The sequence below is a fragment of the Lipotes vexillifer genome, unplaced genomic scaffold (genome assembly GCF_000442215.2).
Source record: "Lipotes vexillifer unplaced genomic scaffold, Lipotes_vexillifer_v1.1 scaffold1011, whole genome shotgun sequence".
NCBI classification, from domain to species: domain Eukaryota; kingdom Metazoa; phylum Chordata; class Mammalia; order Artiodactyla; family Lipotidae; genus Lipotes; species Lipotes vexillifer.
Window position 1 is genome coordinate 2,010,390 of NW_006787698.1, and position 13,814 is coordinate 2,024,203.

A 13,814-nucleotide genomic window follows, 5' to 3' on the forward strand; every position below is an offset into this window, starting at 1 on the left:
CAGGGGCTGGGGGAGAGGCATGGGGGGTGACGGCTCATGGGGACGGTGTTTCTTCTTTGGGGGATGAAAATGTTCTAGAACTAGATAGAGGTGGAGGTTGCAAAACACTGTGAATGTCTTAAACGCCACTGAATTGTTCACCTTAAAATGGTGAATTTTGGGCCATGTGAATTTCGCCTCAAATAAATAAGAATATTAAGGATGTACATGCACACACTCCAAAGCTGAGCTGTTCAATACGGAAGCTACTAGCTGTGTAGCTCTGTGGACACTGAAATTTGCTTCAATTTAAATGAATTGCAGAATTCAGTTCCTCAGTGGCACTGGCTACACTGCCAGCGCTCGGAGCCTGGTGGGGCCGGTGGCAGAACATACCCACTGTGGTGGGAAGTCCTGGTGGATGGCCAGGGCTGAGAGGGGAAGCAGGAAGAGTGCATCATGGGGACAGTGGGAGCAAGAACGCCCCTTACTGGGGATGAACTGGGTGCTCACTGTTCAGGGAGTGCAGTGCAGACTGCAGGCGAGAGAGGTGCCCGACGGGGGCGGGGACACAGCCATCAAGGCAGAGGTGCGGGGCTGGATCCATCTCCATCAGGCACCAGAGCCCTGGAGCCTGGGATGTACACGGTGGCCATGGCAGGACCCTGGGACCAGTCAGCCTGCAGCCGCTACAGTGAAGGCAGCCGCCACCCAGGCCCAGGGGCGCCTGAGGCGGGGGTTTGGTGAGAGGGACCCCAGGAAGCACGGGGTGAAGGGCTCATGCATCAGGCTCAGTGGGCAAGGAAACAATCAATTAGACCACAACTGCAAGTGATCACGCCCTCTTGGCACCCATGCTGGGGCAGCCACACTTCCAAGAAATAAATGCTAAGCATGTCCGACTACACATTCTAAACTGAATAAACGGCTTTGATGTTTGCCTTTTGGCTTTTGCTGAATTATGTTTTTGGGGGGTTTTTTTGTTTGTTTGTTTGTTTGCCATAATCAGTTCTTTCTGTCGTGCTCCTAACTTTTAGATTTGTAAGTCATAGATGATCATGTGGCCACAGTGGACCTCTGCACATGTCTATGATTATGGTCTGTTCCGTTACCTTCGGTTTCTGGTAGATTTATGTCACTAACTTTATGTTTATGTCTACTTAATGGTGTATTTCAATCCACTATAGAAATCTAGAGGTTGGGACAGCCTCAATGTGAAAATTCTCTCTCTGCAAGTTTTAAAGAATATACCGATTCTAATACTAGATTCAATTAATGAACCAAATCCTAAGAATTCTCACTTCTCTTTTGCCTTATGGGTAGAAAGCCTTTCTGTGTAGAAGGGTCATTTGCAATGTACAAGAAAACTGCCACTAGCAGATAAGAATGGACTAAATCAAAGTCGGGGAAGGGCTTTCTTTGTGAGTTTGGATCATCGATTCCTTGGTGGGACCTTTTTACAACAAGCAGTGAAAAAGTCTAATAACATGGGGTGAGGAGGGAAAATGAGGGTGCATTTCAACAGCAGCAGCCATGGAGCTGAGAAATCAATTCAGAAAAATAGAGATTCCTCGCTCTGCTGATTCAATGGTTTTCAAAACCAAAAGTGGACGCGTCCCCACCCTGGCTGCGCTGGTTTTCCCAGAGCGGCCTGAGCGGCAGGCGGCTGGTCTCTTACCTGCGGCGAGGCTGGCACAGGCTGGGCCACAGGCGCCTGGGCTGCCGACGAGGGACACAGAGCCACGGAAGCCGGCGAATCTGATCCACCCTCTGAATTCTGCATGCTCAGTTCTAAAGAGAGGCGGAGAGAGAGTGAGTGGGGCAGGGCTGTCTTGACCAAGCCCAAAGAGGCAACATACACGACAGGCGAGCGGTAATGACCTGCAGTCTTCCAAGTCCAAATGCAGGGATCCTGGCCAGCCTAGGTAAGGAAGGGGAAGTGGGGGAGAGGTTGCACAACTGTTCCATAAGCAGAGAGAAGGGAGGGGGCAGGGGATGTTTTTCCAAATATAAACCCGAAAAAATAGCTCTGCAGGAATTCCTGAATGCAGGGGACAACAGCTCCCCCTTTCCCATCTGATCGGGCTCATACGACTTCTTTACTCATTTACCGACAAAACCAAAAGCTCCTGGGGGATGCTGGCCATCTTCGGAGCTACTGCACCCCAAACTATAAACGCATCCTCCTAGGGCAGGGTCTCCCCCTCGGCACTGCTGCCATTGGGCAGGTCTTTCATGTTCTGTGGGACCGTCCTGGGCCCTGTGTGGGGCAGAGCGGCATCCCGGGCCCCACCCACTTGATGCCAGGAGCACGCCCAGTCGCGACCACCGCAGATGTCGCCAGACATTGCCCAGTGTCCCTGGGGGGGGGGCGGGGGGGATGGATTCAACGCTGGTTAAGAATCACTGGTTTAGGGAGAAAAAAGGTGACAGCAGAGAAAGAAATGGCACATCCGTTTGGGCTGGAGAAAAATCCTCAGGCATTTCAGCAATAAGAAAAAGTGCCTTCTGCTCCTTTGCCCATGAGAAAGCAGACAAGTACATTTCTCTGCAGCCAGGTGTAGATATCTTTCAAGAAGGTAATTTAAAAATTCTCCACCAAAAGATTCATTTAATCTCAGCACGAAGTGGCAGACGATAGTCACTCCAGGAAAATGCTGAAAGTCAAACCGTCTTCACGTTTTAATAAACACTGGCGACCTTAAGTCTTTGGAGAAGCACTTCAATCCGCAAACTGCATAGAGGGGAGGTGGTTTTGTGGTCACACACACCTGTCCCCATCCCTGTCCCTGTCCCGTCCTGGCTGCGGCTCTGAGCACATCCCCCCAGGAGTGAAGTCTCCCAGCTCCTGATCCCTAGGGAGGCCTGGACAGCATGGCACATACCACGGTGCCCAGGACCTATGGCCAGAGCTTTGATATATGTTTCTCTACAGCCCCAAGAGTCCCCACCTCCAATAATGGGTGGAGAATTTTTTTTAAAAGCCTTTTTAAAAGAATATAAACTGATAATAGATGAACATCATTTGCCTAAGGGAAGCAGAAAGATGTGTGTGTGTGTTTGATCTGAGAGTGTTGCCTCAATCCCATCTTTACTGACTCTCCCAGGACTCCCCCATCCCCCTCCCAAATGCCTTTGGTGCCACAAGAACCACTGGATGGACCGTGGCGGTGCCTGTGGCATTTTTCTTTCCCGTGACCTTGACTCGGTTCTCACCACCAGATGTCCCCAGAGCCATGCGGTGACAGGTGCCTCCTACATTCTTTGACTCTTTCGGAGGAAGAGGGAGAGGAGGAGGGAGAGCGCGAGTTTCTAATCGGCAAACGTTTCCTGGGTCTCCAACATTCTGCAACATTCTCTGCCTTCCTGATGGAACTGACCTTTGGAATTATCCTGCTGGAAGCTGCTTAGTCGAGGTCTCTTGTTTACGGTTTTCTCTGACCGTTTTAAACCAGTCCTTTGCCCACTCTGCACCACTCTGTTCCCATCTGAAGCCAGGAAGCGGGTAACTTCAGCGGCACTAGGAGGAAATGGATTAGAACTCTCCGTGAAACGAATCCACTGGTGAGAAAGTGAGCAGGTTGACTTTCCTGAGGCCAGTCCCTTGTTCCACAGTTGAAGTCTTATGGAAACAGGGAGAACCTGTGAGTGTTGGCATAGACAGTGGGCCCGTGCTGTGCTTAGTGTGGCCAGAACGCACCTTCCGGAATGCAAGTGAGGCTAACACACTGCTGACCAGCATGCACTGTCTGTCTACCACACTGCTTAGTGTGTATCGTTTAGACCAGAGTCAGCAACCTGTTTCTGTAAAGGACCAGATACTTTCGGGCCCACCTGGTCTCTGCTACAACTACTAGACTTTGCGATCATAGCACAGGAGCAAAAATGGCTGACATGTGAACGAATGATCCTGGCTGTGTTCTAATAAAACTTTATTTATAGAAACAGGTGACAGGCCAGGTTTGGCCCGTAGGCCATGGTTGCTGGTCACTGGCCCATATAATTTTTTTTTTTTTCTGCACCACTCAGCATGCAGGATCTTAGGTCCCTGACCAGGGATCGAACCTGGGTCCCCAAGCAGTGGAAGTGTGGGGTCCTAACCACTGGACCACCAGGGAAGTCCCCGGTCCATATAATCTGGGTTTAATAAAGTGACGTGGTTTTGGAAGGTGGGGAGAAAAACTACACTGTCTGGAATCAAAGCCTGAGGCCACAGGCCCTTGATCCAGCGCCTAGTTCTCGTGGCCACGTCTCACCAACGTGACAGGACTGGAGGAGCCCCGGAGGGCGACTCAAACTGTGTGGAGGGTGGAGCTGTTGACATTTAAAGACAAACGCCAAGTATCAGACACTGCTCTGAAATGCCAGCAGTGGTCTTCCCGAAGCTTGCCAAGTCATAAAGAAAACTGATTGAATCTCAGAAACCCAGAAGCCAGGTGTAGCCCTTAAAACTTAGGATGGGAGTTTGGGCACAGATGACTTTGGGGAGCTGTGGTGGGTTGAATAGTGTACCCCCCCCGACCCCAAATTCATGTCAACGTGTAATCTCAGAATGTGACCTTATTTGGAAATAATGTCTTTGCAGATGTACTCAAGCAAAGGCTTAAGGTGAGATCATACCGGATGAGGGTGGGCCCTAAATCCAGTGACAGTGTTCTTGTAACAGACAGAAAAGACACACAAGGATGAAGGCCATGTGACAATGGAGGCAGAGACTGGAGTGACGCAGCTACAAGCCAAGGAATGCCAAGGCTTGCCGGGGCCACCAGAGCTGGAAGATCCTCCCCTAGAGGGATCACGGCCCTCTTGACACTTTCTAGTCTCCAGAACTGTAAGAGGATAATTTTTTGTTGTCTCAAGCCACCCAGTCTGTGGTACTTTGAATGGCAGCCCCAGGAAACTCACACAGGGGTCCCTACGGTGCATCCTGCAAGGTTTGGTGTCCTGCTTCTGTGCCAGGCACAGCTCAGGCAGCTGACACATATTTATCAAATGAATGAACACTTTAGTAACGCCTTAGTATTACATCTGATACTGAATTATAAAAATTTACATATAGCATTTCAGATAGTGAGAGTCTATGAAAGCACTTTATAAAACAGATAATAATACACAGAATTACTATTTCAAGAGGCAGTACAGCTAGGAAATACAAATAGGTTCATAAAGGTTTCAGAAAATGTACGATCTACCTGGTTATTTGAGGGGTAACTAAGACCCTTCTGGAAAAGGTAATGACCTTTTGAGACCGACTGCTCTGCTCCCCGATCCATTCCTTGACGCTAGGATCAGACAGACAGACTGACAGACGCTGTGTGGGACAGCCTGGCTGCTCTAATATATGAACACACAACAGGCCTATCTACAGAGAATGTGGAATCCTTCCTAAGATAATCAAGGTTGCAGGTTGCACAAAAGCTGATCCAGTTTCCTGAAAAAATGTTTTATTTGGGTCCATTAATCAAGGGCTCTGAGCACATCAAAGTTTAGGTTTTAAAAAAAAAAAAAGGCTTTTAGGGCTTCCCTGGTGGCGCTGTGGTTGCGAGTCTGCCTGCCGAGGCAGGGGACGCGGGTTCGTCGTGCCCCGGTCCGCGAAGATCCCACACGCCGCGGAGCGGCTGCGCCCGTGAACCATGGCCGCTGAGCCTGCGCGTCTGGAGCCTGTGCTCCGCAACTGGAGAGGCCACAACAGTGAGAGGCCCGCGTACCTCAGGAAAAAAAAAAAAAAAGGCTTTTATATGTATTTTTAAAAGATTTTTTGGATGTGGACCATTTTTTAAGTCTTTATTGGATTTGTTACAATGTTGCTTCTGTTTTATGTTTCGGTTTTTTGGCCGCGGGGCATGTGGGATCTTAGCCCCGACCAGTGATCAAACCCATACCCCCTGCGTTGGAAGGGGAAGTCTTAACCACTGGACCACCAGGGAAGTCCCAAAAAATGTTTTTTAAAAGGCATACAGGGCTTCCCTGGTGGCGCAATGGTTGAGAGTCCACCTGCCGATGCAGGGGACACGGGTTCGTACCCGGGTCCGGGAAGATCCCGCATGCCGCGGAGCGGCTAGGCCCGTGAGCCATGGCCGCTGAGCCTGAGCGTCCGGAGCCTGTGCTCCACAACGGAAGAGGCCACAACAGTGAGAGGCCCGCGCACCGCAAAAAAAAAAAAAAAAAAAAGGCATACAAAAGAGCACTGACTTTCAGTAATGGTGGAGCAGATTGGTTGGACTAACCCTCCTGCAGGTAACAATTACAAAATCTGGGCAAAGTTTGTTTTTTTTTAAAGCAACTATTTAAAGACACCGGAGGGTGACCAAAGCAGGCAGACACTGCCAGGGAGCCCACCCTTGAAAGACCACTGTCAGACTGGTTGGTGACTCTGGCTTTTTTCCACAAATGCTTGGGTGGCAGAAAGCATCAGCCTGGTCATCTTGAAGGGTCAGAGGAGAGAGTTCACAATGTTGTGTGTGGGGGGGAAGAAATAGAGCCACACAGCAGGTGAACCCCCAAATCCGACTATAGGGTCCACCCAAATCTTCAGCCAACTGGCTAGAAGCCACACATGTGGGGGAGTCACGGGGGTCTTGGAGAAAAACTGGCAGTTCAAAGATGAAAAAACTACGTGGCGATTTCAGCTGCTACTCACTGCAGGAGGGGCAGAGTTTGAGTCCAGCCAAGTTAAATGCCATCGGGGGAAACACAGCAGAATCCAGAGACTCTCCAACATATCATTCATGATGTCCAGGACCCAAGAAAGACCACGAGCTATGAGAAGAAATAGGAAATGGTGATTCATACCCAAGGAAAACAAACAAACAAAAGGAGTCAATTACAACCAAACCAAGATAATCCAGGTGATGCAGATAAAGCAGCTACTGAAAATAAGCTCAAGAATTTAAAGGAAGTTATATGCACAGTGAACGAACGTATGGGAATCTCAAAAGAAGAAGAGAAAATTTAAAAAAAGAACCAAGTAGAAATTCTGGAGCTGTAAAGCAAAATAACTAAAATGGAAATTTCACTGGATATGCTTCACAGCTGATTAGAGATGACAGAAGGAAGAGTCATTGAACTTGAAGACAGATCAATCAATTTGAAGAACTGAGAGAAAAAAAGTTAAAGGAAAAAAAACCCCCAAAAACAGAACATGCAATCTAATATACATGTAACTGAAATCCCAGAAGAAAAGAAGAGAATGGGAAAGGAAAAAAAAGATAGCTTTGAAGAATGGCCAAACACCTCTTAAATTTGGTGCAAGACATCAACTTACAGGTCCCTGAAGTTCAACAAACCCCAAGAAAGATAAATACAAAGAAAATCAATTTAGGTGTGTCATGGTTAAACCTCTAAAATAAAAAAAATAAAAAAACAAAAAGATAATCTTTAAAGCAATAAGAGAAAACTACATACTATATTTCAAGGGAACAATAGCATGGATGATAACCAACTTCGCATCAGTAACAATAGCAACCAGAAAACAATGAAATGACATCTTTAATGTGTTGGGGAAAAAAACCCTGTCAACCCGGAATTCTATATCCAGCAATGCTATTCTTAAAAGAAGGGTGAGGGCTTCCCTGGTGGCGCAGGGGTTGAGAGTCCGCCTGCCAATGCAGGGGACACAGGTTCGTACCCCGGTCTGGGAAGATCCCACATGCCGCGGAGCGGCTGGGCCCGTGAGCCATGGCAGCTGAGCCTGCGTGCCTGGAGCCTGTGCTCCGCAACGGGAGAGGCCACAACGGTGAGAGGCCCACCTACCGCAAAAAAAAAAAAAAAAAAAAAAAAGGAAGGTGAAAATAAAGACACTTTATGCTAAACAAAACCTGAGAAATTTTGCTGCCTATACTATAAGAAATGCAAAAGGAAGTTCTTCAGGATGGAGGGAAATAACACCAGATGTTAAACTGGGATGTATATGAAGGAATAAAGATCACTTGAAATGATAAATATGTGGGTAATTGTAAAAGACTGTATTGTTTTCTTTCCTTCTCTTAATTTCTTTAAAATGTCTATATCTATTTTTTAAAATTTATAACACTCTCTTGTGGGATTTATAATATATGTAGATATAATCTATATAACAATAATAGCACAAAGGAATGGGAGGGTAAATGGAATTACACATGCAATGTTCTTGTATTTTACATGATGTAGTAAAACATTAACTCTACCTAGTTTGTGATAAAGATGCATATTGTAAACCCTAAAGTAACCTCTAAAAAATACAAAAAGACATAGCTAAAAAACTAATAGAGGAATAAAATGAAATACTAAACATAATTGATTATCCCCAAAGAAGGCAGGAAATGAAGAACAAAAAGCAGATGAAACAAATAGCAAAATGAGTTTCCTCTATCCAGACATATTAATAATTACATTACATGTAAATAGAGTGAACACTTGAATGAAAAGGCAGACATGGCCAGCCTGGATAAAAGACAAGATTGCATTATATGCTGTCTAAAGAAACCCTCTTTAAATATAAAGGCATATATAGGTGGAAAATAATGGGATGGAAAAAGGTAAGCCATGCAAATGCTAATGTTAAGAAGGTTAGACTGGCTATAATGATCAGACAAAATTGACTTCAAGGCAAAGAACATTACTAGAGATAATGATGAACATTTCATCATAATAAAATTATCAATTTATCAGGATGACATAATCATTACAGATGTGTGTGCACCTAGTAATACAACTTCAAAACAGAACTAAAGGAAAAATCAATAAATAAGTAATCATAGTTGGAGATTTTAAACACCCTTCTCTCAGTTATTTTGATGGAAACTAAACAAAAGTTCCAATAAAGATATAGCATATCTGAGTGACACTATCAATCACATTGAGCTCATTAACATTTATAGAACACAAGCACCCAAACCTGCACTTTCTTCTCAAATGAACATGAACTATTCACAAAGATGGGTCATATTCTGGGACATAAAGCAAGTCTCAATACATTTCAAAAGAATGAAATTATACAGAGCATGTATGTACTTTGAGCATAATGGAATCAATTAGAGATCAATAAGATATCCGGAAAAATGCCAAAATATTTAAAAAATAAAAAATACGCTTCTAAAATAACCCACAGGTCAAAGAATAAACCATAAGAGAAATTTAAAATATTTTGAACTAAATGACAATGAAAACATGACATATCAAAGTCTGTGGGATGCATCTAAAGCAGCGCTTAGAGGGAAATGGTTAGCTCTATAAACTTATATTAAAAGAAAGGCTTAAAATTAATCATTAAGTTTTCAACCTTAGGAATCTTTAAAAAGACAAGCAAATTAAACTTAAATTAAGTAAAAAGAAGGGGGAATTCCCTGGTGGTCCAGTGGTTAGGACTTGGTGCTTTCACTGCCAAGGTCCAGGTTCAATCCCTGGTGGGGGAACTAAGAAAAAAAGAAAAGAAATTTCAGTTTTGAGGAAATTTTGCTTTGTTTCATTTTCTCTGTTGTTTGGAGAGGTTTTTAAAAATTTCATTAATTTCTCCTTTATTGTTTCCTTCTTTTTACTCTCTACTTTTTTTTTTTTTTTTTTTTTGGTCATGCTGCATAGTTTGCAGGATCTTGTTTCCCCGACCAGGGACTGAAACCAGGTCATGGCAGGGAAAGCCTGGAATTCTAACCACAGGGCCACCAGGCAACTCCCAAAACTGAAATTTCTTCAAAAAAGAAATGAGCTATCAAGCTATGAAAAGACATGAAGGAAACATAAATACACATTACAGTGACCCTCGAACAACTCGGGGTTAAGGGCACTGATAACCCGCCACCCCACGTGCAGTCAAAAATCTGAGTATAACTTCACAGTCGGCCGTCTGTATCCACATTTCTGCATAATTGAACCAGCCAAAGATTGTGCAGTACTGTACTATGCATTTATTGAAAAAAATCTACAAATAAGTGGACCCATGCAGTTCAAACCTGTGATGTTCAAGGGTTAATTGTACTAAGTGAAAGTAAATGCATACATACGGTATGATTCCAACTATGTGACATTCTGGAAAAGGAAAAACCATGGAGACAGCAAAAAGATCAGTGGTTGCCAGGAGTTGGTGGAAGGAGGAATGGATAGGAGCACAGAGGATCCTTAGGGCAGTGAAAATGCTCTGTACAATACCATACATTTGTCCAAATCCATAGAAAGTACAACACCAAGAGTGAACCCTAGTGTGAAGTATGGACTTTGGGTGATAATGACTTGTTAGTGTAGGTCTATCAACTATAACAAATGTACCATCTGGTGAGGGATGTTGATAATAGGGCAGGTTATGCATGTGTGAAGGCAGAAAATATACAGGAAATTTCTGTACCTTCCTTTCAATTTTGCTGTGAACCTAAAACTTCCCTTTAAAAAAATCATAGAGGGGCTTCCCTCTATGGCGCAGTGGCGCAGTGGTTGGGAGTCCGCCTGCCGACGTAGGGGACGCGGGTTCACGCCCCGGTCCCGGAGGATCCCACATGCCGCGGAGCGGCTGGGCCCGTGAGCCATGGCTGCTGAGCCTGCGCGTCCAGGGCCTGTGCTCCGCAACGGGAGAGGCCCAGCAGTGAGAGGCCCGCGTACCACACACACACACACAAAAATCATAGGAAAAAAAGAAAAGATTGACAACTCCCTATACAAGAACGAGAGAGAAAGGAAAAACACACAAATTGCCAATGTCAGGAATGAAATGAGATACACCTCTACAAATCTTACAGAAATCAAAATGATAATAAGGAACTATTATGAACAACTTCAGCCAATAAATTCAGTAATTTAGATCAAACAAACACTACACACCAAAACTGACCCAAGATGAAGTAGGAAATATGCATGTCATACACCTAACAACGAAACTGAACACATTATTGAAAACCTTCCTACAAAAAAAACCTCTAGGCACAAAGTGTCACTGGTGAATGATATCAAACACTGAAGAAGGAATTATCACCCAAATTCCATCAGCAAATAGAGAAAGGAATACTCCACAACTCACTTCATGAGGTCAGCAAAAACCCTGATACCAAAACTTGATAAAGATATTACAAGAAAAGTATTTAGACCAATATCTCTCATGAGCACATAGGCAAAAATCATAACAAAAAATAATAAATCAAATCCAGCAATATATAACCACTATAACCCATACTTATGCTGTCAATTGCTTTTTTTCTAATGAAGCCCCAGCTCTTTTCCTCCTCAGTTATTTTTGACAAAGGTGTCAAGGCAATTCAACAAGGAAAGGTAGTCTCTTAAACAAATGATACATCCACATGGGAAGAAAAAAACAAATGAACCTCTATCCCTACCTCACGCCATACACAAAAATGATTTTGAGTTAGATCACAGACTTACACATAAAAGCTAAAACTATAAAACTACTACAAGAAAACAGGGGTGTAAGCAAAGGTTACTTAGACAGTGTGCAGAAAGTAATGCACATAAAAGAAAAAACTTGATACATTAGATTTCATCAAAATTTAAAACTTCTGCTCATTAAGGATTTCACTAAGAACCCAAATTGGTAAGCCACAGTCTGGGAGAAAATATTTGCATAACTTGTATCTGGAATACAAGGGCTTTTATCCACAGTATATAAAAAGGGCTTTTAGCCACTTTTTATATAAATAAATAAAATTTATTTATATAAAATAGAATTAAAATTTATAAAAAATACAATTTTATTTATATAAAAATCTCCTACAACTCAATAATAATAAGACAACCTAATGGGCAAAACACTTGGATAGGCACTTCATAAAGGTATACAGATGCCCCAAAAGGATATGAAATAGTACTCAACCTCGATAGACACTAGGGAAATGCAAACTAAAACTGCAGTGAGATGCCACTCACTAGAATGGCTAAAATAAAAATATCTGACAACAACCAATGTTGTGAGCACATGGAGAAATTGTAACTCTCACACACTTGTGGGGATGTAAAATGATACACCACAGTGGAAAAAAGGTTTGGCAGTTTTCTAGCAAGTCAAACCTACCCTTTAACCCAGAATTCCTCTCCTGGATGTTTATCCAAGAGAAATGGAAACATATGTCTTCAAAAAACTTGTATAAGCATGTTCGTAGCAGTTTTCTAGACAAAAAGGAGAAATAACCCCAATGTGCATTAGCAGAAGAATGAGTGAGAAACTGCAGACCGTGTTAAGTTAATGACGCATAGTGTAATCCCCCAACCATTAAACACACCCACACACACAGCCAAAAAGCTGATGGGGAACAACTATTCATTGACCGAAAATTATGAACTACTGATAAACATAACACACAGGTGAATCTCAAAATCATTACGCTGAGTGAAAGAAGATGGATCCGAAAGAGTATATACATAATACAGGATGGGCAAAGCTAATTAATCCAAGGTTTAAAAAAATCAGAAAGAGTATGGGTGCAGGGATTGACTTAGGAAGGGATGGGGGCAAACTTTGAGAGAGGTGGATGGTCACGTTCTCTATGTGATAGGGTGTGCATTACATGGAATATCCATCTGTCAAAACTGGACAGCTAAGATTTGCACATTTATTGTCTGTAAATTATTTATTTATTAATTTTTTCTGTCGCGCCGTGCAGCTTTCGGGATCTTAGTTCCCCGAGCAGGGATCGAACCCGGCCCCTGGCAGTGGAAGCACTGAGTCCTACCCACTGGACTGCCGGGGAATTCCCGGTCTGTAAATCTTAACCTAAAAAAACCTTTAGTAACGAGTAGAGGATGGGGAGTGGTTTTTGGTATAGGTGGTACAAGATGCAGGATGCTGATAACTGTAAGAGGCCGGTGGTGACTACACAGGGTTCATTATCCTGTGGGTGGATTTTGTTGATGTTTGAAATTTCCAAAATAGAAAGTTAAACAAAAAAACCCATCCGGCTATTAGCTTTCAGCCACAAAAAATAAGCGCAAGCTTCTGCCTTTCTCCACATGTGCTGGTTTGCTGGGCTAGCAGCCCTTGAAGAGACCACCAGTCGTTTCGGGGGTCCTTCTGGAAGGTGTGAGGCGGGATCAGGGTGACTCCTGGGGCAGCGCGGAGGTGACCCGCCCGTGAGGACAAGGGCAACCGGCAGCCACACGCAACGTGAAGTCCTCTGCTTTTCCTTTTCCCTGTTCAGCTGGGTCAGGCTCCTCAGTGATCCCAATCACCTTGGGCGGCTGCACTTCTGCTCTGAACTTGAACTTGAACTTGTGATAGGAATCATTCCGTTGCTGTCTTCCCCGCTTGTTCTATCACAGTCACTTGTCCTCTCTCCTGTTTTTTCTTCCCCAGGCCGGGACCGAGCCTTCTTCCTCTGACTCTATCTGCGGCCGCTCCCTGGAACAGACCCACGGCCCAGCCTGGCCAGGTTGGCGCAAAGCTCTTTGTGCTCGGAGACACGCCCAGCGTGTTGTATATAAGCCGAGCACATTTCCTTGGCCATCTGGTCCACGATAAGGGCAAACTTGAGAAATAAAGTGGAAAAGCGCAGGTCCACGGTGCCACTTCCCCTCCTGGGCCAGCCTGGCATTTAGAAGGCACAGCTGACCTTCTGGAGACGCTGCCCAGAAACACCCACCAGCAGGAACAGGGGCGAGGGTTCCTGAGTGTATGTGAGGGGGCCAAGCAGAGACCCGCGGTCTGCAGCCCTGGATCAGGGCCTCCATGAATGAAGCTGTCTGGGCACAAAGGGAAGAGGCTTCCGTTTACGGGAGAATACTCTGGTTACCTAGTAACCAGTAATGACAGGAAAGGAGATGCAGAAAAAGCTGAGGGCAATTTCTGGGCCTGGTTCCTGGTCCAGCGCTGACTCACCATGACCCGAAGCAATCTCCTTTCTATTCCCCGTTCCCCCACCCCCACC

The 13,814-nt window shown here is 44.6% G+C and overlaps 1 protein-coding gene and 2 non-coding genes across 3 annotated transcripts in view; 1 reads left to right on the forward strand and 2 right to left on the reverse strand.

The window, feature by feature from the left end:
• Positions 1 to 1,762, reverse strand: part of RFX2 (regulatory factor X2) — a 46,261-nt gene extending 44,499 nt beyond the window's left edge. The window contains 1 exon segment of the mRNA XM_007460564.1: positions 1,658 to 1,762. Within this exon segment, the coding sequence (XP_007460626.1) occupies positions 1,658 to 1,762 (105 nt within the window).
• A 2,261-nt stretch (positions 1,763 to 4,023) lies between these two features.
• Positions 4,024 to 4,097, reverse strand: TRNAG-UCC (transfer RNA glycine (anticodon UCC)). Its single transcript has one exon. It is a non-coding gene; the product is annotated as a tRNA-Gly (tRNA).
• A 5,202-nt stretch (positions 4,098 to 9,299) lies between these two features.
• TRNAE-UUC (transfer RNA glutamic acid (anticodon UUC)) lies at positions 9,300 to 9,371 on the forward strand. The gene has a single exon. It is a non-coding gene; the product is annotated as a tRNA-Glu (tRNA).
• The last annotated feature ends 4,443 nt before the right edge of the window (positions 9,372 to 13,814 follow it).